This window comes from Chionomys nivalis, chromosome 4, assembly GCF_950005125.1.
Source record: "Chionomys nivalis chromosome 4, mChiNiv1.1, whole genome shotgun sequence".
In the NCBI taxonomy this organism is placed as follows: domain Eukaryota; kingdom Metazoa; phylum Chordata; class Mammalia; order Rodentia; family Cricetidae; genus Chionomys; species Chionomys nivalis.
Genome location: NC_080089.1, coordinates 103943223 through 103970379, shown reverse-complemented (window position 1 = coordinate 103970379; position 27157 = coordinate 103943223). Strand labels below are relative to the sequence as shown.

Genomic DNA, 27157 nt, shown 5'->3' with positions numbered 1-27157 from the left:
ACCAGTTCCTGAGAAGCGTGGAAAGCTGTTTGGTTTAAAATTAACTCCCCCGCGCACCCTCCTGCCCGCCCTCCTCAGAGTTCTTGGAAGAGGCGCTCTGCTCTTCCTGGGAAGAGGCCTCTAGCCACAGCTGCTATGGTTCTGGCGAAAACACCTCACCCAGGGTGGGGGCGGAGCTGCCCACACCGTGCCTTCTCTGCCCTCCACAGGTAAACGGCTGAGACCCAGGAGAGAAACTGGGGACAATCAAGTTGCTTGAAAGAGGGTGCCGGTGTCCCCAAAGCCCACATCTCTCAACCCTGGTACTGACTGGCCGAGTCCAAGTGAAAAGGTACAGGACTATGCAGACCCAGCCTGGGCACCTTTTGGGTAGGTCACAGAGCAAATGGATCCCACAGACAATAAACCCAGAATTTTGGCCTGTGATGAGAATGTGTATCTCATGAAATTAAAAACAGCCTGGTTAAGAGCCACCCAGCTTCGCCTGTTAAAGCTGAGACTACCCTCTCAATGCCAGACTGATGATGGCAAGGTCCCAGGGGTGCAGACACCCAAGTGCCATTGTTAACAGTACACCCTCCCAGGAGGTCTCTTCCTGCAGACCCCCGCCCTCCCCATCTTTTTTTTTTTTTTTTTGGTTTTTTGAGACAGGGTTTCTCTGTGGTTTTGGAGCCTGTCCTGGAACTAGCTCTTGTAGACCAGGCTGGTCTCGAACTCACAGAGATCCGCCTGCCTCTGCCTCCCGAGTGCTGGGATTAAAGGCGTGCGCCACCACCGCCCGGCCCTCCCCATCTTTTCAGGCTACCACGGGAACCATTTCCGCCTGGATAGGACTTCATGTGTCTGAGCTTGGAGGAAATGTTTTCCGAGGACCTCTCTCTTCTGTGGCTCTCCCTACCAAATTGTCCCCTGAAAGGAGCTGAAGAAAACAAAGGAATGTTGGCCAAGGGGAAAGGTCAGCACACACGCGAGCACACACGCGCACACACACGCGTGAATGCACACACTGATGTGCTTCTTGGGGGAGGCTGAGAGCCAAGAGGCACTTAGAACATAGCTTTGGCCTAACACAGGCTGGAACTGAACTCTGGATCTCAGGTAGAAAGAGCCCACCTATGGTGACAGGAAGTATCTGGTCTGGTTTATTGGTGCTAGGGCTGGGGAAAGTCCCCAGAGCAAGGTTCTGACTCTGGCCCTGGAAAGCATTTGTTAGATGCCATGCCCCCTTCAACCATACCATCGGGATATCTCTGGGGACAATAAGTTCCTGTGTGGGTGGAACAGTTCTGGAGGGCTTGTAGTAGCCCTAAGTCTTCCCAGCCTTCAGAGGCTACTTGCTGTGCCCTGGACTCTGCTTGCTTTGACCAGGCCTGGGTCATGGAAACCATTGTCTTTCCACTGAGCGGGCAGCTTTTGGCCTCCTTCTGCACTCAGCCTGCAGCATCTCCTGCCCAGAGATTAGTATCGGCTTCCATGTGCTTGGCTTTTCCCCAAAGTCAGGCCCAGTCACTCTCCACTTACCCTCTGGTCTGCTGTCTGGCCAGCATTAACCCTCCAGGGACCTCCTCTAGCTCATGTCCCAGACACGGATCCCAATCCAGCTGCCCTGCAGTGACCACTGGGGTGCCCCCTAGTTGGCTGGCTGTACTTCCCCACTGAGCCAGAGAGGGGTGGGGAGGCCAAGTGTCAGCCTGCTCCAGATTAAAACTGGTCTAACAGGTTGCTGTGAAAAGGGCTGCTCTGGCCTGCCCAGGCTCCTTTGTAAAGGAGGAAATCCTCAGCGACCAGATGCCTGATACGCAGACCCTTGGCGCTGGATAGCACTTGATTTCAGGCCCCAGACCCCTGGCCCTTCACTTCACCGCAGACACCTAGGGTAGGAGGGTTTCCATCTAAAAGTGAAGATCATGGCTTCAACTCCATTCTAGCAGGATCTGCTCAGACAGCAAGTTAAATGCTGAACTTAGGTTCAGGGGCCCATGGGACCAAGGGAATGCTGGGTGACTCAGTAATCTTGAATGAAACATCTTAGCGAGTTAGATCTGCTGACAAGAAATACCTGGGTGGCTTTGGTACCGGCCCCCAACCATTCCAGAGGCACTGAGTCTAGAGAGGGACTCCACATAGGCTGGCTCTCCAAACCCATCTTCCTCTGCCAGGGCAGAATCTTCCTGGGCCTAGCTCCAGCACTGCCCCCCACCCCTCCGGCCAAGCCCAGAGATCAAGGCTTTGGCAGGCGAGTCTTCAGAGATGGGTAGAGTAGTAGTTACTTGAATAAGGTCTAGGGTCAAGGCTTGTGACCCTGAGCTAGCCATATCTCTCTCTAAGGTAGCAGTTCCCAACCTTCCTAAAGCTGCGACCCTTCATACAGTTCCTCACATCGTGATGACCCCCAACCATATAATTATGTTCGCTGCTACTTTATAACTGTAATCAGCTACTGTTACAAATCGTAGTGTAAATATCTGTGTTTTCTGATGATCTTAGTTCTGATGAACTCACGGGTTGAGAACCGCTGCTCTAAGCCGTACTCCTTCATCTGGAAACAGGAACAACCTCTGAGAGTGTGCAGGGCTAGAATGAGGATTGATGGGGATGCCGGGCGGTGGTGGCGCACGCCTTTAATCCCAGCAGAGGCAGAGGTAGGCGGATCTCTGTGAGTTTGAGGCCAGTGTGGTCTACAAGAGCTAGTTCCAGGACAGGCTTCAAAGCTGCAGAGAAACCCTGTCTCAAAAAAACGGAAAAAAAAAAAAAAAACGGGGAGGGGGGAATGAGCCACATCCAAAGTTGCCACCCTTGCCTCCTCTGGTTTCCTATGGCATCCCCTGTGAACCGTCTCACTGGCCATCACGGAGCCATTCCCCTAGAGTCCTTTAGAAACAAGCATCAGAGCTCAATACAGCCTGCTAGACCCCAAGGCGGTCCGCCAGTTAGAATAAATTCAGTCATGGCCCCTTTGTCCTTCCTACTCCATCCTGGATTATAAACTTGTTTCTGCCTTAAAGCCATTGCACTGATTGTTCCCAGGATCTGGCACAGTCCTTGCCCCCTGCTCTTCACTCTAGTAGCCAGGTTCACTGCCGTGCTACTCAGACATGACCCAGGCCCCCTTTGCTGTGGGTGACCCCATGCCTAAGGCCATTCTCCGCCCCCACTTCCTGCCGTGTCTTTCTTCACCCACTCAAAACTTGCCCATTTGTTCCTTGTTTACAGCCTCTCTTGCACTACTGACAAGCCCCATGAGGATGGAGGCCGCGTCTGTCACGGTCCCTGCTCTGTCCCTGGGGCCTTGATGGAGGCTGGCTCAGTAACCAAAGAGCATATGTGAAGGGACCCAGTCAATAAAGAGTTACTATTTGGATATTGTGCAGGGTCGAGCATGCCTACCTCATGGTTCACCCTTCCCCCCTAGCTAGTGCCAACAGGGTTGCCCTTTAGAGTAACCCAGGACCATCCAGGGGTGATCGCACTGGCCAGCTGCTTTTCTCTTTCTGTTAGGCTTGGGCCATTGACTTGGGTCTGGGGTCCAATGACATGTTTTCTGCTGTCCCTATGCCCAAGCAGGCATTGCTATTCCTCTCATATAAAGACTGAAATGTCAGTCGCTGGCAGCCCCTTCTCAGGAAAGAGGTAGACTCTGGCTTGCGGTGAGCCAGGCGTGGTCCATTGCCAGGACGGCTCCAGTGCTTTCAGAAGGCAGAGACAGGTGGAGAGAAACCATTGTCCAGGCTGCCACCCGGTTGCCTAGTCTCGTCTCACAGAGCTGCGGGGGTAGAGGCGCAGTTCGGTGAGTGTTGTTCTGTCCTGAACTCTCTGCATGGCCTCAGCCAGCCCCTGCTCCTGGTATTTGAATCCGGAGTAGCATTTGGACCCCACTCTCAGGGAGTACAGAGTCCTCACGCAGACTTGCACCTGGCAGGCATTGTTAGGCAGTCCCTAGTGGGAAGAATAGGGTTTTCTCTGCTTCCTCTTGTTATAGCAGCCGAATGTCCAGGTTGAAGCACCAGACATGGAAAGCCTAACTCTGGCCCCCATGTGCCCACTACTTTCCCACTAGATGACTCAGATCTGGGGGTGGAGGGCAACAGGGTTTACCTCACACATTTTGGGAATGAAAAAGAGGTTGAGATCAAAGTTGAAGAAAAGGTGCTACAAGGGCCATGGCGACACTTGGAAGAGGTGCACTGTCAGCCCTACAGTCAGCAAAAGTTTTATCAGCTCCCACCAGCAACGGAGAAGGTGTCAGACCAAAGAGATGGACTTGGGAACTACTCCCGGCTTTTAAATATCGTCCCTCCTTTATCTACCTCTTGTTTATTCTAGTCCAATTCTAGTCTATTCCTTTAAAAAGTATTATTTCTTATGTGTGTGTTTCTGGGTGTGTCTATCGGTGCACAGAGGCCAGAAGACAGCATCAGCCACACTGGAGCTGGAAGCTCCGGGCCTTTGAAAGAGTAGCGAACATTCTTGACCTCTGAGCCATCTTCCCAGGCCCCACAATGCCATTCCTCTTCTTTGTCGTGACTGTCTCCTTGTCCTCAGTCCTGGGCCTCCCTGATTGTTTTTTCCTTTTCATCTTCGATATCAAGATGCTGTTTCTCATAGCTTTCTGCTCACAATCCACCATTCCTGGCCTCCTGTAATTTGCAACTTCTAATGGTCTCAGGACTAAGAACACATCCCAAATTGTTTCCAAAATAAGGCTTAAAGGGCCATGAGCATAGCTGAGAGGAGCTTTCCTGGGAGCCCTCACACACCAGAGAAAAGATCAGGCGTAGCAGAATCCCGGCAGTCTAAGTATTCCCAAGTCAGACCACCAACCCTGGACAGCGTCTCCACCTTAATTATATTTCTGATGTACAAGATCTTGACTCAGAGGAGAGGGTCCTCTCACCCCAAACAGCCTGAGCAAGAATTCTGACACCCTTCCCCCAGACCAGACTCTACCAGCTCATGGGTCACTATCTGTGTCAGCTGATCTGCCCCATGCCTGGGAGGCGCTCTCTCTCAGACATCATGTTGGGGATCCATACCTCGTGCCTTTGTTTCCACTCTGCTTTCTCCTTGCAAGGACTGGCAGCCTGAGCTCTGTGACTCCTTCTCAAGTTACCCCCTCCCTCCGTGCCCACTTACACACTGAATGGATACTTCCTCTTCATGTACCTCTTGGGCTTGGAGCTCTTCTGCAACCCACTTCCCACATAGCCAGCAGGGCAGTGGATAGCACCCTATAAGGCATGCCTCCTATCTCTCATTTCCCAAGGGGAACAAGAAAGGCAGCTCCCTGTTACCTGCACCCCTAGGCCCCGGGCAGAGACCGCTCAGTCCTGTAAGGTTCTAAGCTTCGGCTTTTCCTGATGTGGAACTGGATCGCGATAACAGGAAGAAAGAGACAAACTACCTGCTATACCAGATGACCCGCGGAAGGCTTTGTAAATGGAAGGCATAATTTTATTATCGTTACAGAAAAATCAGTGGAAGAGAAACTACCAAACTGGTTTTTGTGCTATAATAATTGTTTTATAAAGTCTCGTTAGGTATGCATTTCTCCCTCTCTCACATGCGGGCAACCTCCTGGACAGGAAGCAGACACAGGAGAGCTGCAGCAGCAGCCCTAGCCAGCATCCCCTTCCTGACCCAGAGCGTGCCCTCCGCAGGGGCTGCACCACAGAGAAGCCAGCTCCGTGAAGCCATGGCATTGTCCCAGAGGAGATGAGTGTGAGCTCTGTGTTTCTGGCTCCGTTTGTCTGGTTACTCAGCCTCCCAAAGAGGCTAGGGGAAAAAGGGAGTGGGCACATTCATACGCAGGTGGCCAGGGCCAGGGCATTCAGGAATACTTTGGGCCCATCAAGAAGTCTGCGGATGGGGGTCTCCACAGGGAAGAACCAGGGCTGGGGATCTTTGGCTGACTCAGGCCTTAGGGCAGAGAAATGGGATGGCTCACGCCACTAATCCACCCCCATCTCACAAGGAAAATAAATAAATAAATACTGTTTAACTGTGTAGCCCCCTCCCCACCAGCCTGGCCTACTTCCCCACGAGGGGCTGGCACCATCAACCTCAGTTCCTCTGGCTGATTCTCTCCCAGAAACAGACTGGCTGCTCTCCAGATGGGTAGGAGGCCTGCCCTACCCAGCAGATGGAGAAACCAGGGCTGGGAGAATATATAGAGTTCAGGTGGTTAGGGCACGCCAGTGAATGGAGGCCTGGGTCCAGCCTCCAGGGTGAGATGAGGTCCTGCCTGTCTCTCTCTGCTCTGACACATGGCTCACCACAAACAGCCACATGGGACCTGGAGGCACTGACCTCAGAGTTGTGTGACAACCCCTCTTCCACCTGCCTTGTTCTTGCTGGCACTTTCTGATCCAGCTCTATGTATGCAGGCACCAAGGTGACCGAAGAAGGGACAGCAGGAACCCAGTCCAGCTGGGGTTTGTGTCCCCTCCAGGCTATAATGATGTGAGGCAGAGCAGGGTGCCTGGCCCCATCAGAGTTGGAAGGGGTACTGTCGGAGGTAGTCGGCCATGCGCCGGGGCAGCGGTAGGCAGTCCACGTCGGCCACTAGACGGTTGATGACGAGGCGACACAGATGTTGTAAGCTGCGGGCACTGCTCCTGCGCACAAAGGGCTGCACCAGTTTTAGATGCACAGCGGTCGCCGTGGGGAGGGGTAGGGTTGAGTCACCAGGTGCATCTTGTTTAGGCGCAGGCAGGGCTGGGGTGGGAACGGGATCGGGGCTGTCACTCCGGGTGTCAGCAGCACAGGAGGCCACATAGTGCTGCACAAGGCTGACCACATCTGGGAAGGCCAAGATTCGAGGTCTGGACAAGCAGTTGGAGTCCAGTCGGAAGCTGGAATCAGCATACTCGATGCGTACATTGGTGGGCCCACGGGTAGTTTTGACGGACAGCGTGAACAGGTAGCTGGGGTGGGTACTATCTCGTACTAGGAATGTACCCTCTGGCATCTTCTGTAGGTGTTGCCGGGCCTCGCTGGCCGTAATGGAACCCCAATACCATCCTAGACAAGCAGAGAGGAGGCCAAGGGACTGATCAGAAATTACCTAAAGGTACCAACCCAGGGTAGGCCAAGATGGAGAGTCCCTTCATGGTTCCCTGGACAGGGATGTAGTTCTCCCATCAGACTTAGGGGCAGGGCCTTCCCAGATCAGAGTCAAAATCCCAAGAGCATAGTTCCTCCATAGACTTCCCAGAACAAGGTCTGTCTTTCCCCTGAGACTTACCAGATTCCCGAAGGTAGGAGAACGTCTTGGCTATACACAGCAGGTCCTCCTCAGGGTCTAGCACCTTTGGTTCGCTCTCTGACTGGACAGGAGTCTCCTCTGCCACCTCCTCTGGGAATGCCCCAGTGGGCAAGGGCTGCATGGCTGACCCAGGCAGCTCCAGAGACTGGGCCCACAGAGGCCGCTGCCCAGTTCTCTCCACAGCCAGCAAAGGACAAGATCTAAAGTGGGCAGAGAGGTGACAGAGGTCTCACATATTCTTCATTTAAAAAAATCCTTTGATTGCTTCCCCCAAATATATAGATTTAAAACAAACAAACAAAAAACAAAGAACAGGGTCTCACTATGTAGCTCTGGTTGGCCTGGAACTTGTTATTTAGACCAGGATGCCTTCACATTCACAGAGATCCACCTGCTTCTGTCTCCCAAATGCTGGGATTAAAGGGGTGCGCTACCACATCCAGCTCGTGTATACAGGTCTTTCCTTCTTGTTTTTTGGGGTACTGGGAATTGACCTCAGAGGCTTACACATGCTCCACCACTGAACTATACAGACCCATAACCCTGGTTTCCTAGACCCCACTCTCCTGCATTTACTGCATACAAACTAACCCTCATCTGGTATCACCGAAATCACAGGCCACTCCCCATGAGCATTTTCAGCCTTCCTACCACAAGAACGGGGGCTCTGTCCAAGCAAAAGCTATCTCTCAGTTGAGCTCTGACTGAGGTAGCCTGTCAAATACCACTGTAACTCGCGGAGTCACAGGACAAAGGAGGGTGGGATCTTCAGGGAATCTCGAGATTACAGGAGAAAGCCTAAGCAAGGTTACACGGTAGCTTCCTGTCAAGGGAAGTATCTGTTGGGGGGACCCTAGTCCACACTGGCTAGGACTTCAAGACTTCAACAAGCTTTTACCCATACCTGCCAGATTTCCATCTTGGACTCTGCTCCTCTAAAGGCACTGATGGCTCTCATCTCTCATAAATATGAGCACCCACCAAAGGACAGAACACTCAACCTACATTCCAGACTCCACCCTGTCAAGTCAGCCCTGCTATGCTGTGTGGTTTTGTGTACAGTTTGCTCTTGTCTCGGCTGTCATTTCCCCTCCTTCCAGATGAGCATCTATTTGCCCTGAGGGGTTTGGCAATTTAGAGAGCTGGGGTTAGGGGAACTAAAATGACTCAAATTCAAGGGAAGCCCACCCGGGTGGCGATCCAGGGGCTCTGCTTCCTGAGGAAGGAATGTTGGCTTTCTCTTATTTCTAATAAGATATGTGCCCAGGCCTCAGTTCTGTGTCTAGGCCCCTGTTGGATCTTAGGACCTCGAGATAATGAAACCCTAGGCTCTGCCACACTTGCTGTGGGAAGGCCATCTGTATCGGGTATTGCTTGTAAACAAGGGGTGGTTAGGAGCTGGTGGCAGTCAGCAGGGACAGAAGCCAAACCTGACAGTGTAAGTGGTGTTTAGAAGGTCATGGTCCTGTGACCACTCATGAGAAGGGGTGACTGGCTCTGCCTGCCAAGGGTTTTTCCACACTCAATCAGTCTGACTGTGCTGGGAGAGCTCTGGCGTCCCACTTAGGGAGCGAGAGGCAGAATTTTGAGGTGACCGGCCTGCTGTGGCTCATAGCCGATCAAGGTACCATCTGAGAGAATGTGGGCAGCTAGCCAGTCATTCCACAGGCTCTGTGATAAGCATGGCCAGACAACGTAGTGAGGCCTCTTGCACAGTCCCACATGTGTATGTAGTAGGCAGTTCTGGGCTTAATATCATGTCTAGGTGTAGAATGACTGTTCCTCCCTGCAGGTGGCTGGGGAGAGACTATATATCTAGGCATGGGAGTGTCTACCACTGTGTCATCATGGTGGGGCCAAGGACTGGTGTGTTCCAAGAACCTGTGTGTGCATGTCTTGGAATCTAGCCATTAAGTCTGCCTGAGGACACATGCCAGTGAGATGAACCAAGCCCAAGGAGGTGGGATACACACACAAAATCTGTTAAAGATGTTGTTTCCCTAATACTCAACACTGCCCCTGAGGTTCCCAGGGGTCTTCAGTGAAGGCAAAGTCAAAGAGGCTGTGGGGACCAAGAATGGAGGAGGGGGCCATCCAAGAAGGAAGACAGGGTGTGGGTCTGCTGGGGAGTCCAAACTTCAGGTCAAAGAATGAAGAAACATGGTAGGAAAGTCCACCTCCATGTCTCTCCTGGAGACCCAGGACTGCTTAGAGCAAGGGCTCTTCAGCCCGGCCCCACCTTCCACTCTCCCTCACTTGGCACCATACCCACGCCAGTTAAAAAACCGCCACCAGACCACCACCCAGCTCTCCCTGACTTTGTAATACACATGCATATGTATTTCCTCTCCTAGTGATTCCTGAATTCCTGACTGATAGATGACCTAAGGGGACCCTGAAACAGTAAACAGGTGTGCCAAGACCTCTCAGCTGAGGCCAAGACTTTGTCTTATCAAAATCCCACTGCCAGTACAGTCCCATATTCCCTGCCTTTGGGAAACCTTGGAGAAGGCAGGCGAAAGTCTTTGTCACACTGAAACCTCGATATCTGGGCTAAAAAGAGGTGTGTGGGGTGCTCCTAACGGTGTTGGTTATTAGCCTTGGAGAGTCAAAGACAGGCTGGTTTCCCCAAGAGCCTAAACACTAACCTAGAACAGAGCAATGGACACCTGAACACAGAGGGATCTTAGGGCTGATAGGTAGGAAACCGGAAGGCTAGGTAAACTCCGGGTTAAAAAAAGGTCTAGACTGGTAAACTCCATTCCGGAGGACCTCTTACAGTTGTTGCCCGTGAGATCTCAGAAATGGGGGCTCCTCCCACCGCTCGCCGGCCCCGTTTCCCTATCCATACTACTAAGTGTGTGTGTGTGTGTGTGGGGGGGGATCCTAGGCGTAGCACTCGAGGTCCTCTCGTACTTCATCACCTCCAGCCGGTCAAGCCCTCCCAAATCCTGCAGCTAGCTGGAGGCCTGTGATCTCCTGCGCTTCCCGCACGGGGCATGGGCAGGGAGAGAAGCTGCGCTTACCCTTGTACGCAAAGGACCATGTCCCAGAGGCAACGGCGGCTCGAGAGTCGGGGCTCGGCAGGACGGAAGCAGAAGGGAGCCAGTGGGTGTCGAGGGCGCGAAGGTCAAGGTCCCGGGGCGCACGGGCGACGAGCACGGACTGAAAGATTCTGGAGCTAGCAGGCTGGAGGGACGAGGGGGACGGGCTGGGAGGGCGGGGCGGGGCCAGGCGCCTCCTAATCTTTTGTCCGCTGTGTCCCAGCCCTTCCCGGAAGCCGCATCTTCCTAGAACCGCAGGTTTTGCGGTGGCCGGGAGGGGAACAGGGGCGCTGGCTTCTAAGGCTTTGGACCGCGAAAGGAAATACCTTTGACAGATTTCCAAGAACTTTCCAGGAAAACTGGGCGGGAGCCCCATGACTTGACCAATAGCAGAGCTGGAGGTGGAGCTGAGCAGCTGGGCGGACCAATTGAAGTGCGTCGACCTTGGACTGACGTAATTGAGTGAGGCGGGACCTAGAGACCGGTAGAGAGAAGACTGGTTTGGGGGCAAGTTAGAAAGAAGAAGGGTGCGACTCTGGCAACTCGAAGCCAGATTGCCTTCGTTTCCTCTGCTTCTTTGAGGATGGGTGCGCTTATCTCCCCGTGGAACTACAGCGCGGGGCAGGGTCTGGGCCGGTCCTCCTAGCTAGCCGTTCCTAGCTGATCGGACGTTGTATTAGGACTCCCTATGGGGTCTCGCTCACAGCAGGACACTGTATGTGGAGTTGCCGGGAGGTAGGTGGCGTGATGTGAGATCTGGAGACTTAGGGAGAGGCGCGGAGTGCATAAGGGGGCCTAAAAGGATTCAGGTTAATCTTTTGTATCAAATGAGTCCGTCCCACCCGTGCCTGATCTCTGAGTGGACCTCCAGTCACGGAAATTATCTCCCTGAGAGGTAAACGGAGACAATCAGCTCCCAGATAGCTCCAGTCTATGGCTTAGTGAGGCACAACCAAATGCTGTGAGAACAGAGTCAAACAAAGATAGTTTGGGGATAGGATCAAAGAGGTAGGGGACAGAACAGTGACACTGCTCTCTTGTAAAACAAGAGAACTTGCTATGTTTTATTCCCAATAACTCACTAGGGAGAATTTTAAGAGAGAGAGAGAGAGAGAGAGAGAGAGAGAGAGAGAGAGAGAGAGAGAGAGAGAGAGAGAGAGAAAAGAAAAAAAAAAAGATCCAGACTGGCCTGGAACTCAGTAGGTAGACCAGGCTATCCCCAAACTTCCGAGTACAGGCTTCCATTGTGGAATTACAGGCTAAGCCATCATGTCCAGTTTACCAAGGAGCATATTAAAGGACTGTAGGGTCTATTGAGAACCTCCTCCCAAACCTTGGTCCGGGATATGGGGAGATGAGATCTGGAGAACCAGTAGCATCCACTACTTCTACACCCATCACAGTCCAGTACGTTTGTCTCTTCCCTCCACACAAGTCACTCCACCCAGCTTCCTCAGAAAGGGTGGCTACAAGATCTTTGGCAGGGATGACAGGTTTCTGGTAGTGTGTAGAATCTTGAATAATAATGTCTGGGTTTTCCCCAGCACAGATAAGGCTCTGGGTGCCCCACCCAAGATAGGGAGCTGAAGATAAAACTCTGTGAAAGGGAAGAGTACTTAGTGAGGATCAGAAATGACTCCAAGGGACCCAATTCTCTGTATCTGCCTTGAAGGGGAAGCTAGGCTTCAGGTTAACCCAATCAGGGCTCCCAGAGAAAGAAGCCAGTTTCTTGGAATATAGTGGGCGTGGAGCTGGGGTATCTAGAGAGCAGGTAATCCCTCCCTGGATGGCTGCTAACTCTTCAATAGGAGCTATCTATTGCCACATTGCTATGAAGATAAGGGGATTTCAAAGGTGTCATGCAACCAAGCTGTAATTTTCCTTTTCAAAATGTGGTGTGTGTGTGTTCATGTTTTCAAGTGCCATGGCACTCACGTGAAGTCAGAGGACACAGCCATGTGAGTCTCAGGGTTCAAACTAAGGTTGTCAGGCTTGGTGGCAATCATCTTGATGTGCTGGTCTGTTTCACTGGCCCCCAGAACTGTGATTTTGAACTTGGATCTTTTTGATGTACATTTCAAGTGCTCTACCCTAAGACGGTGTCCCTGCCTGTTCACTGTGACTACTGAACACGCACCGTGTGCTAGACACTCAGCAAATTCCAGGTTTATTCTGCAGTCACAACTACCAAGATAATGCCATCTTTTATGTGAGGAAGCCAAGGCACAGGCTACAGTGTGCCTTTGGTCGTATGACTACCAAGTAGTGGGTTGCAACCAAAGCCCTACAACCTTCCACAGACTTCTCTTCTAGGTCAAGGTAGCCTGCAAACTCCTTGGCATCCTTCTCTGTCCTCACTCTAGTCTGTATCAGAGCACCTGGCTATCCTCTAGAAAGCATCTCCTATAGAGGTCAGGGGTTAGAAACCCCAAGCGGTTTGGCTCCCCAATAGTCTTTTGTGGATTTGACAGTGTTATGTATCCACTTGTGTGCTGGGAACCGTGGCGGGGCCGAACGACAAACTGCCCACCTACTTGTTTCATTCAAGCTTTGCGAGTAACTTTGGCCATTTCCTTATTACCTCTCGAGTCCGACTGTGCCCCTTGACCGGACCCCTCCCTGACTTCTGGGCCCACACTGCCATCTAGTGGCGCGCCTTCTTAAGACTTCACTAGCCAAATAGCCAGAGATCGTTCTTTCTAGTGTATTCTGCCCCAAGCACTGTATGGATTCCGGTCGCTGCAGGACACTTTTGTCTTCCCCCCCTCCCAGAAAAATCACAATATGGATCACAAGAATACACATCAATAGTCCCTCAATATCTGCTTCTATCCTCTCACCATGAAGGTTTCCTTTCATCAAAAGGCAGCTGTGGTGGGGAGCAGGGACTGGCCTCCACCAGGCACTTACTGATGGTCTATTGGTCACTGTAAGCTATTTCAAAGGTCCCAGTCTCTGTTACCTTGACCACAACTATTACAAAGGGCTAAGTGGCAGAGTCTGTTGCTATGAAGCCAACCTGCCCACACCCATCCTATGTTTTGAATCTTTCTATCAGTGTGAACGGGACATGGTTCCGGGCGGCTGTAGCAGCACAAGCATCGAGAAGAAGCTACATAGTCTGATTTACCTGGGTTAAATGAACAGCTGGAAAACCTCCGTTTATGATTGATATGGGAAATCCGTGTTTATGTAATCATAGACATTTACATTTAGATTTTATTAGTGTTCATATGTGTGTGTGTGCACACACACGCACATAGGTAAACATGCCACACGGTGAGTGTAAAGGTTAGAAGGCAACTTTGTGGAGTCTATTCTCTCCTTACATCTTTGCATAGGTCCTAGGGATTGAACCTAAGTCTGGGCTTATGTAAGAAGTACACACTTACCCACTGAGCCATCACACTAGCACAGAAAGGGCATTTTTTTATTAGACTACTTACTTTATATACTTCAGTGCATATACTCTGTAGCAAGCAAGTTTGACTTCTATGAAGATAAATTTTAACAAAAATGCAGCCTATGGTGGCTCACATCTGTAATTCTAAAACTTGCGAGGTTGAAGGTCATCCTTTGTCTGCTTAGTAAGTTTGAGGTCAGCTTGGGCTACACAAGACCCTGTCTCAAAAAAAAAAATAAATTTAATTCTTTCTGAAATGCCCAGAGATGGGTTCATATGGTGGTGTTCTTGGTTCCCATCATTACTTAAAGGAAAGCTTAAACAATGTCGGGAGCCCTCAATGTCCTCAAATTCCTTGAGGCTGGGACCCACTTAGGGGGCCCAACCTTGACCTTCAGATGGAGCAGTACATTTATGGAAGGAAAAGTGTGGTACCTGCATCAGAAATCTGAAGAGGACCTGGGAGAAGCTGTCGCTTGCAGCTCAGGCTATTGTTGCCTTTGAGAACCCTGCTGATGTCAGCATCATCTCCTCCGGCAACACTGGCCAGCGAGCTCTGCTGAAGTTTGCTGCGGCCACGGGAGCACTCCAATTGCTGCCATCTCACTAACCAGATCCAACCAGCCTTCAGGGAGCCTTGGCTTCTAGGTGGCGACTGATCTTGGAGCTGACCATCAGTCCCTCACAGAGATGTCTTATGTCAACCTGCCCACCACTGCTTTGTGTAACACAGACTCTGCGGACATTATCATCCCAGGCAACCACAAGGGAGCTCACTCAGTGGGGTTGATGTGGTGGATGTTGGCCCCGGAAGTACTGTGCATGCCTGACACTATCTCCAGTGAGCACCTTTGGGAGGTTATGCCTGATCTTCTACAGAGACCGGTGAGACCGAGGAGAAGCAGGCTGCTGCCGAGAAGACTGTGACCAAGGAGGAATTCCAGGGTGAATGGACTGTGCCAGCTCCTGAGGTCACTGTCACTACCCAGAGGTGGTAGGCTAGTCTGAGGGTATGCAGGTGCCCTCTGTACCCATACAGAAGTTCTCTCCTGAAGGCTGGAGTGCCCAGGCAGCCACTGAGAAGTGGTCAGTAGCTCTCACAGTGCAGGCCCCTGAGTGGATGGAGTCACCACTGAGTGGTCCTGAGCAACTCTGCAGACACCTGAGCAAAGGTAAATATGATGGAAGGAAGATAAAATTATTTTATTTTATTTTTTGGTTTTTTCGAGACAGGGTTTCTCTGTAGTTTTGGAGCCTGTCCTGGCACTAGCTCTTGTAGACCAGGCTGGCCTCGAACTCACAGAGATCCACCTGCCTCTGCCTCCCGAGTGCTGGGATTAAAGGCGTGTGCCACCACCGCCCAGTGGAAGGAAAATAAAGTATTTAAAAGCCAACCAATAATAAATAAATAAATAAATGGATGAATGAATGAATGAATGAATAAATAAATAAAACAATCAGACTAGAAAACACAATTACAAAATTTTTAGGGTACTTAAAAAAATCTAGCCCTGATTTTTTTTTCTTTATTTTGAGACAGGGTTTTTCTGTGGCTTTGGAGTCTGTCTTGGAATTAGCTCTTGTAGACCAGGCTGGCTTTGAACTCACACAGATCTGCCTGCCTCTGCCTCCTGAGTGCTGGGATTAAAGGTGTGCACCACCACCACCTGGCTTTGGATTTTTTTTTTTTTAAGTCAGGGTTTCTCTAATTGTCCTGGAACTTAATCTGCAGATCAGGCTAGCCTCAAACTCAGATATCCGCCTGTCTCTGCCTCCTAATTGCTGAGATTAAAGGTATGTGCCACCACTGCCCAGCCTAACCTTTTTAAAAAATATTAATTTTATTTGTAATTATGTGCATGCATTTATGTATGGGTATCTGTACATGAGTGTGGATGCCCAAAGAGGCCAAGGTGTAGCCTTGGAACTGACGTTACAGGTGGTTGTGACCCATCTGGATAGGGAGAATGTAATTTGGGTCCTCTAATAAAACAACATATGTTCTTTTTTTTCTCTTCAGTATGTCTTCTTTTATGTTTTTGAAGCTGAACATGACTGATAAGAGCTTTACTCTTTACTGCACTGATTACATTCATGGGGTTTCACTTTAGCATGTGTTCTTTTAAGTATCTGGGGATGACTGGGACGTGTAGACCCTCATCATATTGAATACCATCATACGGTTTCTCTCCTGCAGGATTTTTTCACGTCCTTGAAGATGACTGTAACATGAAAAGGCTGTAACACATTGAGTATATTCAGAGGGTTTCTTTCCAGTATGGCTTCTTTCATACCTTCCATGTCTTCTAGCACTTTGACAATGTTCTTCAAAATTATGGTTTTCCCAACTGTAGCCTATAGAAGTGAGGTTTGTGTATGTCTCCAGCATCGCATCTTTGTAGAGACTCTTCTGAGAAGGATTCAACAAAGCTGTGGATTCCAGACTCACCTGTGCTCTCTTCACCACACCCTGCAGTAGCACTAACAGCATAGAAAGCAATCCACTGGTGCCTGCTCTGCTTTAAAGTCAAGATGGCAGGGGGCTGGAGAGATGGCTCAGTGGTTAAGAGCATTGCCTGCTCTTCCAAAGGTCCTGAGTTCAATTCTCAGCAACTGCATGGTGGCTCACAACCATCTGTAATGAGGTCTGGTGTCCTCTTCTGGCACCAGAGGAGATATACACACAGACAAAATATTGTATGCATAATAAATAAATATTTTTTTAAAAAAATCAAGACGGCAACCACAATATATGTTCTTCACAGCTGAGCCCCCTGACTTTTCTTTTTAAAGAAAGAAGTATCTTTACAGGGACACACTGAGATGCCCAGCCCCAGCCCCTACCCTTAGCTGCCTAACTTTCTGTTCCTTATGGAACCCTGCTCATAGAGAATGAGAACCTTGGCTTTACCAGCTTCAAACTGGTTACCTACAGGAAGCAGTGCCTACCTCGGCCTCCTAGCAGCAAAACCTTCCAGATTGCATGGCTTCCTTCAAGCTCTCAGATCTGGGGTCTGATTATTAGGTGGGAATATGATCCCACCTGATCCCAGGTGCAAGTAGGCAAATGTATATGGGTGTGTACCTGCGCACGCCTATACATATCTGTGCATACGTATGTTGTGCACATTTATATTTATGAATATCTGTGTGTGTCTTGTGTGCACAATGTGTGCACCAGACTTTTTCTTTTAGGTCACCAACCAGTTCCTATGTCATGACACAGAGATTTACTCTTAGTTTTGAAAGCTCAGCCTAGTTTAGGCATGTTTCTGGATAGCTCTTTTAACTTAAATTAACCTGATTTTTTTTTTTTTTTGGTTTTTTGAGACAGGATTTCCCTGAGTAGCCCTCGTTGTAGTGATAATTCATTTGTATTTTAATAAATAAAGCTTGCCTGAAGATCAGAGAGTAAACAGTCACTGTGGTCAGCTTTGATGACAATGATGACACACATCTTTAATCCAGTAACCACACTAGTTTGCCATAGAAACCAGGCACTAGAGTTAATTATAAAACGGGAGGAGACGACTCTCAGACAGTCTCATTCTGAGAATTCCTGCAGGCAGGATTGTCATTTCGGACTGAGGTAGAAATAAGAGCCAGTGGCTGGCTTTTTTTGCTTTTCTGACCTTCAGGTTGAACCCTAATATCTGTCTCTAAGTTTTTATTAATCATGCTACACCTAGTTGTCCTGGAACTAATTCTGAAGACCATGTTGGCCTCGAAGTCAGAGATCCGCGTGCCTCTGCCTCTCGAGTACTAGGATTAAATGCGTGTGCTACCTCCTCCTGGCTAAATTAACCTGTATGTCTACCTTTTGCCTCGGGGTTTATTACCTTTCTTCTGAATATCTTACTTCCGCTGCTTCTCCATGTCTGCCCGACTGGCTGGCATCTCCTTTGCTTTCCCACTCCTTCTCTCGTTCTTTCTCCCTCTCTTGTTATTCTCCTATTTATTCTCTGTCCACGAGCCCACCTATCCTTTCTCTGCCTAGCTATTGGCTGTTTAGCTCTTTATTAGATCGGTCAGGTACCTTAGGTAGGTAAGGTGAAACAAATTTAACATGTTTTTACATAGATAAACACAATCCTTATATTGTTAAACAAATGCAGCATAAATGGATGTAACACACCCTTAACAGTTATAGTAATATTCTGCAGCATAAACAAATGTAACACATATTTGCTTGGTTAAAATAATATTCCGCAACAGTGTGAGTGCCTGTGTAAAGGTACACTTGCACATGTGAATGAGTAGAACAAAGAAGGACACACCATGCGAGGAGGCCATTATTTGAGAGACCCCAACTTTGAGGTTGTGCTTTGGGGTTGAAATGGGGGCTCTTTTGCTAGTTGCAGGCTTCAAGTAGGTCACATGCCCTCTCTGGGCTTGTTTCTCTTGTGTGTTTTCACTGTGTGTCTGAAGGAATGGTCATTTCTTCCTTCCCTGTCTCAGTGAGGCCATGTTGTTTATGTAGAGCATTTCCTGGTCTACAGGAAGAGCTTCTTATGATCAGCGAAGGCTCTTATCTTGGGACCTCTGCAACTGATTGTTATCTTGGGACCTCTGCGTCACTGATTGTTGCTAACTTAAAAGTTACCTGGAGATGACAGAGTCGCCAATTCTGGAGGAGATGGGCTGAACCTTCAGCACACAGAGAGTACCCACAAATAGTTGCTGTACTCTTCAGAAAGTGGTTATCTGCAACGGGGTGCAGTTATATAGATAGAAGGGCACCAAGTTCCTGCTAGCTAGGAACTAATTCTCTGACAGTTGGGGACGTGAAGCCCATGCATCCTTGTATGTGTTGTGGTGGAAGGTTATAGAGGAGGTCTTCAAAGTCACCAATTCCTGGGCCAGGAGATTTATACACCTTGGAGGTAGATACCTTTGGGTGGGACAGAGGTCCTGGTGACTGAAGTTCTGAATATAACCTATAGAGGGCAGCAGAGACCGGCTCAGAGGGCCTGCCTATCGTGCCGTCCACTTTCCAAAAGTCTCAAATCTCTCGTTGGGTTCCTCAGCTTGTGGTTTGTGGATATGGTTGGGATGATTTGCCACAAGAGACACAATCTCGATTTCTTTCTTTCTTTCTTTCTTTCTTTTTTTTTTTTTGGTTTTTCGAGACAGGGTTTCTCTGTAGCTTTGGAGCCTTTCCTGGAACTAGCTCTGTAGACCAGGCTGGTCTCGAACTCACAGAGATCCGTCTGCCTCTGCCTCCCAAGTGCTGGGGTTAAAGGCGTGCGCCACCACCGCCCGGCCACAATCTCGATTTCTGTGGCTCTCGTCGAGTTTTTTTTTTTTTCCTTCATGGGTGCCTCTGATTCTTCTGTAAAATAAGAGACTACTGGGAAAGCTAACTCAAGATATCCATGACAGGCTAAGATGGACTAAGAATGAAGTTGAGATCTAAACGCAGAAGGGAAATTTCAAGGCTCATAGAGAATCTGTCTCTGGGGTGGGAGAAAGGGAGTTTAATAATAAATTAATCTATATTTATTTATTTATTTATTTGGTTTATCAAGACAGGATTTCTCTGTGTAATAGCCTAGAACTTGTTTTGTAGATCAGGCTGGCCTCCAACATAGAGAGCCACCTTCGTCAGTGCTGGAATTAAAGGCGTGCACGACTATGTCCGGCTGTTTTTTTTATTATTATTAAAAAAAAAAAAACATAGCCTCACGATGTAGCCTAGGTTAACCTCGAACTCAATGACCGGAGACTTAAAACAGAACCAAAAGCGCAAACCATAATAAGGTGAAAAGCCTTCTTTATTTATTTATCGATGCACCCGACCAAGTGGAAAAATCAAAATTTCTGATTCAAGTATATCCCAGGCATGTTCACCCTGCGGCTGCTGCAGGACAGCATGAATGTGGCCCCAAACCATTTATAGCTGACAAGTAAATCGCAACGCCAAAATGCTGGTCAGAAAGTACACAGAAAGAAAAGCTGCCTAGTGCTAGAGAGGTACTCTAAACCACCAGGGACTGAAGAGTGGCGAATCAAACAACATACCACTTCGCAGGGCAGGTTGGCAAAAAATAAGTTGAATTCTAGAGCGCTTAGCTACCTGAAAAGTCGGGAGTCTAGCAAGCCCCCTGACAGTGTGCAAGAGCCCTTAGACAAAACGTCTTGCGCTGTCATTTTTCCAGGTCGCGGATAAAATCCGAGACTCTTAAAGCAGTTGGAGGAGTTTCTGCCAGCGTCTCAGCCACTTCAGGAGGCCACGCCCCCATCTTGCCCGGGCTCAGGGCGGAGCCTGCCAGGGACTGTGTGCCCTGTCTTGCCCAGCCCAGACCCGCCTGGCCCTTTAAGGCTGACCTAGCGGGGCCCCAAGTCCGGATGACGTGCCGGGAAGGGGGGTGGGGGTCACGTGGCCCACGGGCGGCGAGACTCCGGCCCAGGGCGCCCCTCGGCTGCTGGCTCCCGGGATCGCTATCCCTTGCCCCTCTCGCGTGCTGCATGGCTTCCGTCTAGTGCATTGCCTCCAAGTGCGCCTTCGCCAGGTACGCTTTCCCTGGGCCCCGGTATGGCCAGCTGTCAGGATCTGGTGGCTACACAGCGCCGGATTCCTTCCCGTCTAGACACGTGCCTGGACTGAGGGATCTCCTCTCACACCCCCCCCCCCCCCCAGCACGTAGGTACTCTCAGGCAGTTTCCAGCTTGTCTTGGGCCAGCAGCCCAGTCAATCTAGTTGTGGAGAAACCAAGGCTGGGGTGTGTCCAAAAAGTCCCTGTGCCGAGTGACTCTTTCCCTTTCCCTCAGGTGCCTCTGGACGCGCCAGGCTGGGGCTACCTCCGAGCGCCCCGTGGGGGCCATGGATGGCGAGACAGCAGGGGAGAAGGGGAGTCTTGTGCCCCCGCAGGGTGCCCTCGGTGGACCCACCTCGGGCGGTGCTCAGGCGCTAGGTGTACGACGAGAGCCCAAGAAGTACGCGGTGACCGACGACTACCAGCTCTCCAAGCAGGTGCTGGGCCTGGGTGTGAACGGCAAGGTGCTGGAGTGCTACCATCGGCGCACTGGGCAGAAGTGTGCCTTGAAGGTTAGTGACCCTTCTCTCTGAGGGCCGGGGTGACCTGGAGTGTCCAACAGCAGATACTTGTGGGGGTTATGTCCAGGGTCTCTATTAACCATCTACACTTGGCATTATATTTTATTTTTATACTCTTCCTCTAAGATCGGACTCATGGTCCTCCCAGCCTCACACATGGGGAAATAAGAGGCTCAACCTACCCAAGCTCCGGGTGTGTCCCAGAGAGCTAGAGGGAGGAGTCAGTGTGAGTAGAGCGGCTGTACCCGGAAGGTGGGAGGGAGTGGCTGTCCTCACTGGTTTCTAGCTTGGGCTTTGTGTTCAGGCCCAAGTGGGGCTCTTACTGCTTGGCTATATCCCCCCACCACCACAAAAGTACCTCCTGCTATGGAGATGGGTCTAAGCATCACTCTACCGGAGGCTGAGCCCCCAAGGATCAGAGTGGCCTGCCGCTTCCTCATTGCCCCTGCCTGCTTTAGGCTTTACTGTGAGCCTTTTGGAGCTAGTGAGTGAGGCAAAGACTAATTCCCATCACACCTTAGGATGCTCTTTGACTACTGGGCTCTTGATGAATTGTTTGCCCTTTGTGGAAAGGGGAAAGCTCTGCCCTAGGCTGACCCACCCTGGACAAATGATGAGCAGCCATTTAGAGTCATACCATACCCAAGGTTCCCTAAAAGCCTGGCACATTGATGTTTCTGGAATGGGGGTGTGGCTTGGAGGAGCTGACCTCACTATCTGAATCTGGCTCTAGGCACCCAGTTCCAGTCCAAGAGCCCCCACCCCTACTCGTGTCCCCACCCCACTCCTATCCTATTCCTTCAGAATCCCTCAAATCGTCTGTCATTGGGAAGCTGACCCAATTGGAGGTCATGCCATTGGCACCTGGATGGCACAGCATGGCGGAGAGTGACTCTCGGAAGTGAGTTTAGTAAAAGTCTGTTTACAAGTTGCCAGCAGCAGCCAGGGTGCAGAGTCCTATAGAAGTGGCTGTAATCTCTACCAAGTGTGTGTGTGTGCCAGCTCTGTGACCTTGGGTGATACCTTGGGCGGTTGTAGTTAAGTCTCTGACTTTGTTTAGGGGGAAAGAACAGGAGTTGGTGTGAACCTGAAATGAGAACCTGTTATAGGCCTGGAACCGGCCTCGAGAGGCGTCCGGACTTTCGTAAGACACAGGAGCTGCAAGGGTTCGAGTGAGGCCTCGGGCCCCATTCTTTGTCTTTCTCTGGTGTATCAGAAGGGGCCAGCACAACCTCTGACTCAGTGACTGTGAACATAATGTTTCAGTGGCTTCACCTTGCGGGGGATGGGGAGGATGGCATCTTCTCACTCATAATTTCTGTCCTCTGCCCAGAAGAGCAAGGATACATTGGGGACCTCAGCATAGCAGCAGACCTGGGCCCAGGGAACTCAGCTGGCCTGGAATAGGTCCTGACCCTTTCCCTGGCTGCTCTAGCTCAGCCTAGGAGAAGGTCATGGACTCTGTGCCTTTGTGCCTCCTAGAGGCACAAAGTTTGTTAGGCTGTTCTGTTCTGACCTTGTAGTCTGACTTGGTCAAGCCATGCCTTTTTATGCCCATCTTTAGGCTTTGTTGCCTGAGAGGTCAGAAAGTACCTAGCAGGAAACCTAAATGCAACAGGCATACCAACTCTGGTCATTGTTCCAGTGGCTTCTAGCATTCAGTAGGGCCCTAAAGGAGCAGGCCCTTGCCCTCTTCCCCTTTCTCTCTGCGCTGACCACTGGCTTATTCTGCTTTGCCCTCATGCACAGCAAGGCCTCTCTCCCCAGGCCAGCTTCTGTGACCAGCAGAGCTTTCCTGGCACCCCAAGCACTTATGCTGTGCTGTTGGAACTGGGGGATGGGGTGCCTCAGGGGAATATGGGGGCATGCAGGCTTTGTATCCCTGCTGACATCTTGTGCTCCTCCCAGGCCTAACTGAGTAAAAGCAGATGTGGTCCCGGTCCTTAGTGTCTTCAAGTGAAAATAAAAATTGAAGGCCCTGGGGGAGACATGGGGAGTCCACACGGGTAGGAGCCCCTTTCTCTGTTCCTTCTGCTAGATGACAGGCCTGGGACCCTTCCTTTCCAATCACCACAGCCTGCTGGAGTGCTCCCTGGACTCCCAGTGCCTCCTTTTCTCTTCTTTGTTAAAGAGAACGGAGGTGGGGTGGGGTATCTCCTGTAGAGTCTTCCAGGTTGGGTCTCTATGGTGAACATCCTCCTCCCAGAATCAAGATCAGGGAGTTGACTGGCTGCCTCAGCCCGAACAGTTCTTGCTCATTGATGTTGATGGCTGAGGTAAGCTAGGCCGCTCCCGACGCCTGCTGTGTAGGCCCCTGTGATGTCCTGAAGCACAGCGCTGCAGAGGAGAGATTGGAAAAACATCCTCCAGACCAGGAGATATTGGTTGGCGTCACCAGAGTCTTGACATCACCAGGGTCTTGGACTTGACTCTGTACACTTTGAGTCTCTGAGTATGGCATACAAGGCTCTTGCAGTTCAGTCCTCTGGTCTTTGCTTCTGTGAAGGTGTCATGCCCCTGTGGAGGCTCAGTTCCACTGCTACCCTTCCAGAAAGCTGTTCCGACTCTGCATTTTGGAGCAATGGAACCTTCTTTGCCCCTAAAGCTATTTCTTAAAGCTCCCAGCAGCACCTGGGCCCAGGGCCTGGCATATGGTAGTGGCTTCTCAACGCTTATTGACATAACCAAACTCAAGGACCTGGACTTTTTCTAATCTCTCCCACAGTCTCGCCGAGATTAATGACAGGAAAATGCTGTTTCCCAGTCTAAAGGCCTGGAATGTCACAAAGGAATACAGCAGCTTCACTGTCCCAGATAGAGGCCCCTGAGAGGCCAGTGGAGGAAGGAAGTTTATCCTTCAGTGAGGTCCTTTCTGCCACTTATCTGCCACTGGGCCACACCTGTGAGCACAGGCCTTTCTCCACCCAGGACGCCAGGAAGAAGGAGGAAGAAGTCTGAATGAGAGGCAGAGAGAGAGAGAGAGAGAGAGAGAGAGAGAGAGAGAGAGAGAGAGAGAGAGAGAGAGAGAGAGAGACAGACCAGCCCCAGGTTGCTCCACCCTGTTGCTCCATGGGTGGGGACGACCTGTTGGGGCTGGTGCGGTAGAGCTGGATTTGAGGTTAGGTGGGGCTGCCAGGCAGGGCAGGCCTTTTCTCATTTGGCAGCCACTACCCCCTCACCTGCCATCTCCAGTCCTGTCAGATGAACCTCTGATCCTTGTTACTTAATCAACAGGCCAGAGGCACATGAATGGGCCAGTGGCCCTGCACAGCAGAGTCCCTGGAAATGAAAGGGTTTCACTGGCCAAAGATTCTTACCAGGCGACCCCTCACTTAGAAAGAAAAAAAAAATCTGAGGAGCCTGGAGGTTTCTGAACTGCCAGGGGCAATCAACTTGGTTAAGCAGGTTTCAGGACAGCATTAAATTATACAGCAAAAGTGGGGTTTAGATCTAGGCTTGAATGTTCTGAGATTGTTATACCAGGGCTTCTCAAAATTTTGCCACTTTGTTAGAAAAGTTTTACATGACTCTGAGTTTATAGAATTATAAAATAGGTATACAAATCATACATTTACTAATAACAGATCATCAAGACATTTCTTTGTTATAGGTACAATGTGACTGTTAAAATGAAAGCAAAATTCCATATGGATGAGATGAATGTACTTGTTTATTTATCTACTTATTTATTTTGTTTTTTTCCAGACAGGGTTTCTCTGTGCAGGCTGGCTGTCTTAGAATTCACTCCATAGACCAAGCTGACCTCGAACTCACAGAGATCTGCCTGTCTCTGCCTCTGGAGTGCTGGGGTTACTTTTGTTTATTTTTTGACATAAAGATATCTTGGCCAAATATTTGACATCACTGAATTTAAGAGTGTTTTTCAGAATTGATCAATATTGTGATTTTCTAATTGTTAATGCTTTTTTCCATAAATATTACAAAATGAAGCGGGCATGCCTTTAATCCTAGCTCTTGAGAGGAAGAGGCAGGTGGATCTCTGTGAGTTCCAGGCCAGCCAGGGCTACACTGTGAGATCCTTCTCTAACAAAGAAGACTGGACTGGAGAGATGGCTGAACAGTCAAGAACACTTGTTGTTTTTGCAGAAGAGTAGGGGTTCAGTCCCAGCATCCACATGGTGGCTCACAACTGTCTGGAACTCCAATTCTAGGTGATCAATTGCCTCCCTCTGGGCTCTGTGGGCTTCAGACACACATGGGGTACAATACATACATGCAGACAAAACAGTCACATGCATAAAATAAAAATAAATAAATCTTTTAAGAAAAGAAAGTGGCAGAAGTATGTTTAGGGCCTTTCCAGAAATTGTTGGAAATTCTGGTCTCAAGTCAAAATCCATTTTAATGATTTTTTTAAATGGAACTCGTCAGTTGCTCAAACAGCAATTTTAAAAGTCAAATATTCTAACAATATAATCCAAAGATATGCTAGTGTAAAACATACTGAGGAATGATGTAGAAAAATATTAAAGGTCTTGTTTTCTGTAATTAAACCATTGTTTAATTTGTTTCTGTAAGAGCAGACAAGTTCATAAACATGGTTTAAAAAAGCCACTGCCATAATATACAGTTGTATTAACTCTCAGCTAAGATGGTTCAGACAGGCAGCTTCCTAGTTGCATGTCGTGATGGCATGCACGGTGCAAAGGGCACATGTCGTGTGTTAAGAACCAAGGCTGCAGGGAAGGCATATGATCAGTACTGCGGCCCCCACCTTGAATCCATTCTGTGTTTGGTTTTGAAATTTTTGGTTGTTGTATAGTCAGAAACCTTTTACTCGCTGAATTTTTGACAGCTCCCACATTAAGTTAGGCAAGCCCATATCGGGGCTCGAGCCACTGTTTAAGAAGCTGTGTTTCACCAGGCAGTGGTGGTGCACGCCTTTAATCCCAGCGCTCGGGAGGCAGAGGCAGGCGGATCTTTTGAGTTGAGGCCAGCCTGGTTTATAAAGCGAGTTCCAGGAAAGGGTCCAAAAGCTGCACAGAGAAACCCTGTCTTGAAAAACAAAACAAACAAACAAACAAAAAAGAAACCATACTTCATACCATGCCCGGTTGAAAAGTGTTCTGCCAACCTACTTTGGGATTTCCTCTGCTAGTCTTTCAGGATTTTCTCCCCGCTGCCCCCTTTGAAGCCTGTCCTGGAACTTGCTCTGTAGACCAAACTGGCCTAGAACTCAAAGATCCGCCTGCCTCTGCCTCTCTAGTGCTGAGATTAAAGGCGTGCGCCACTACCATCCTGCAACTTTTTCTTTTGGACCACCAACCAGCTCCCAAACCTTGACATGGAGACTTATTATTAATGATGGATGCTTGGCCTTATCTTATGCTTGTCCCACTAGCTCTTATAACTTAATTTAATCTGTTTCTCTTCATCTACATTTCGCCTGAGGCTTTTTAACTTTTTTTTCCTTCTGTACGTCCTACTCCGTGTCTCGCTGATGGCTGCGTGACTGACGCTGGGGTGCCTCTCTGTCTTTCTCCTTCATTCGCACTCATTTCTCGAGCCTAGATTCCTCCTCTTATTCTCTTGGCCTGCCAGCCCCTCCTATACCTGCCTTTACTGCCTAGCTATTGGCTGTTTAGCTTTTTCTCAGGTGCCTTAGACAGGCAAGGTGAAACAAATGTAACACATCGTTACATAGTTAATGTAATCGTCCACAACATAAACAAATGTAACACATCTTTACATAGTTAAACAATTGCAGCACATCTTTATATAGTTAATATAATAGTCCACAACATAAACAAATGTAACACATCTTTACATAGTTAATGTGATATTCCACAACATAAACAAATGTAACACATCTTTACATAGTTAATGTGATATTCCACAACATAAACAAATGTAACACATCTTTACATAGTTAATGTAATATTCCACAACATTCCTTGGTATTGTATTTTTTTTAACATTTACTCATTTGTGTGTATATTCATACACTTGGGTAGTGCATGCCATGGCCTACATGTGGACGTCAGGAGAACGGCGGAACCAGTTCTCTCCTTCTTCCTTGTGGGGTTGGGACTGAAATCAGGTTGTCAGCTTGGTGGCAATAGTCTTTACCTGCTAAGTCATCTTGTCAACCCTGGTTCTGCAGATTTTTTTAAAAACTAGATTTATTTTATTTAAAAAATTCTATGTATATATGTATATTATGTTGATGTGTGCATGAGAATGCAGGTGCCAACAGAGACCAGAAGAGGGGTGTCAGATTCCCCTGGGCCTGATGTGGGTGCTGGGAAGTAAACTCAAGTTCTCTGGAAAAGCAGTAAGCTTTCTTAACCTCTGAGACATCTCTCCAGCCCTGGTTCTGTAGATTCTAACACGCCCATGAACAGCTGACAATTTTCTGGAGAAGTCTG

General features: G+C 49.4%; 2 protein-coding genes and 1 pseudogene across 2 annotated transcripts in view; 2 read left to right on the top strand and 1 right to left on the bottom strand.

Annotated features, from left to right (window-relative positions):
- Positions 1-5447: 5447 nt before the first annotated feature.
- Cish (cytokine inducible SH2 containing protein) lies at positions 5448-10605 on the bottom strand. The gene is made up of 3 exons (XM_057767849.1): positions 10291-10605; positions 7244-7464; positions 5448-7020 (listed from the first exon to the last, which is right to left on the bottom strand). The coding sequence occupies exons 1-3, from the start codon at positions 10308-10310 to the stop codon at positions 6488-6490; spliced, it is 774 nt and encodes a 257-aa protein (XP_057623832.1). The 5' UTR covers positions 10311-10605; the 3' UTR covers positions 5448-6487.
- Positions 10606-14035: 3430 nt separating this feature from the next.
- LOC130873581 (40S ribosomal protein SA-like) lies at positions 14036-14857 on the top strand (annotated as a pseudogene).
- Positions 14858-20039: 5182 nt separating this feature from the next.
- Mapkapk3 (MAPK activated protein kinase 3) overlaps positions 20040-27157 on the top strand; it is a 33380-nt gene continuing 26262 nt past the window's right edge. The window contains exons 1-2 of the mRNA XM_057768928.1: positions 20040-20223; positions 20483-20759. Of these exons, the coding sequence (XP_057624911.1) occupies positions 20535-20759 (225 nt within the window). The 5' untranslated portion in view covers positions 20040-20223; positions 20483-20534. The remainder of the gene's footprint in view (positions 20224-20482; positions 20760-27157) is intronic.

Bases quoted from the DNA above. Each gene is read 5' to 3' on its own strand.
- Cish (XM_057767849.1), bottom strand. From the start codon at position 10,310: ATGGTCCTTTGCGTACAAGG. The intron at 7,465-10,290 runs GTAAGCGCAGCT...TGCCCACTTTAG, and splicing joins ATGGTCCTTTGCGTACAAGG to ATCTTGTCCTTTGCTGGCTG. The intron at 7,021-7,243 runs GTAAGTCTCAGG...CTGCTTGTCTAG, and splicing joins CTCCTACCTTCGGGAATCTG to GATGGTATTGGGGTTCCATT.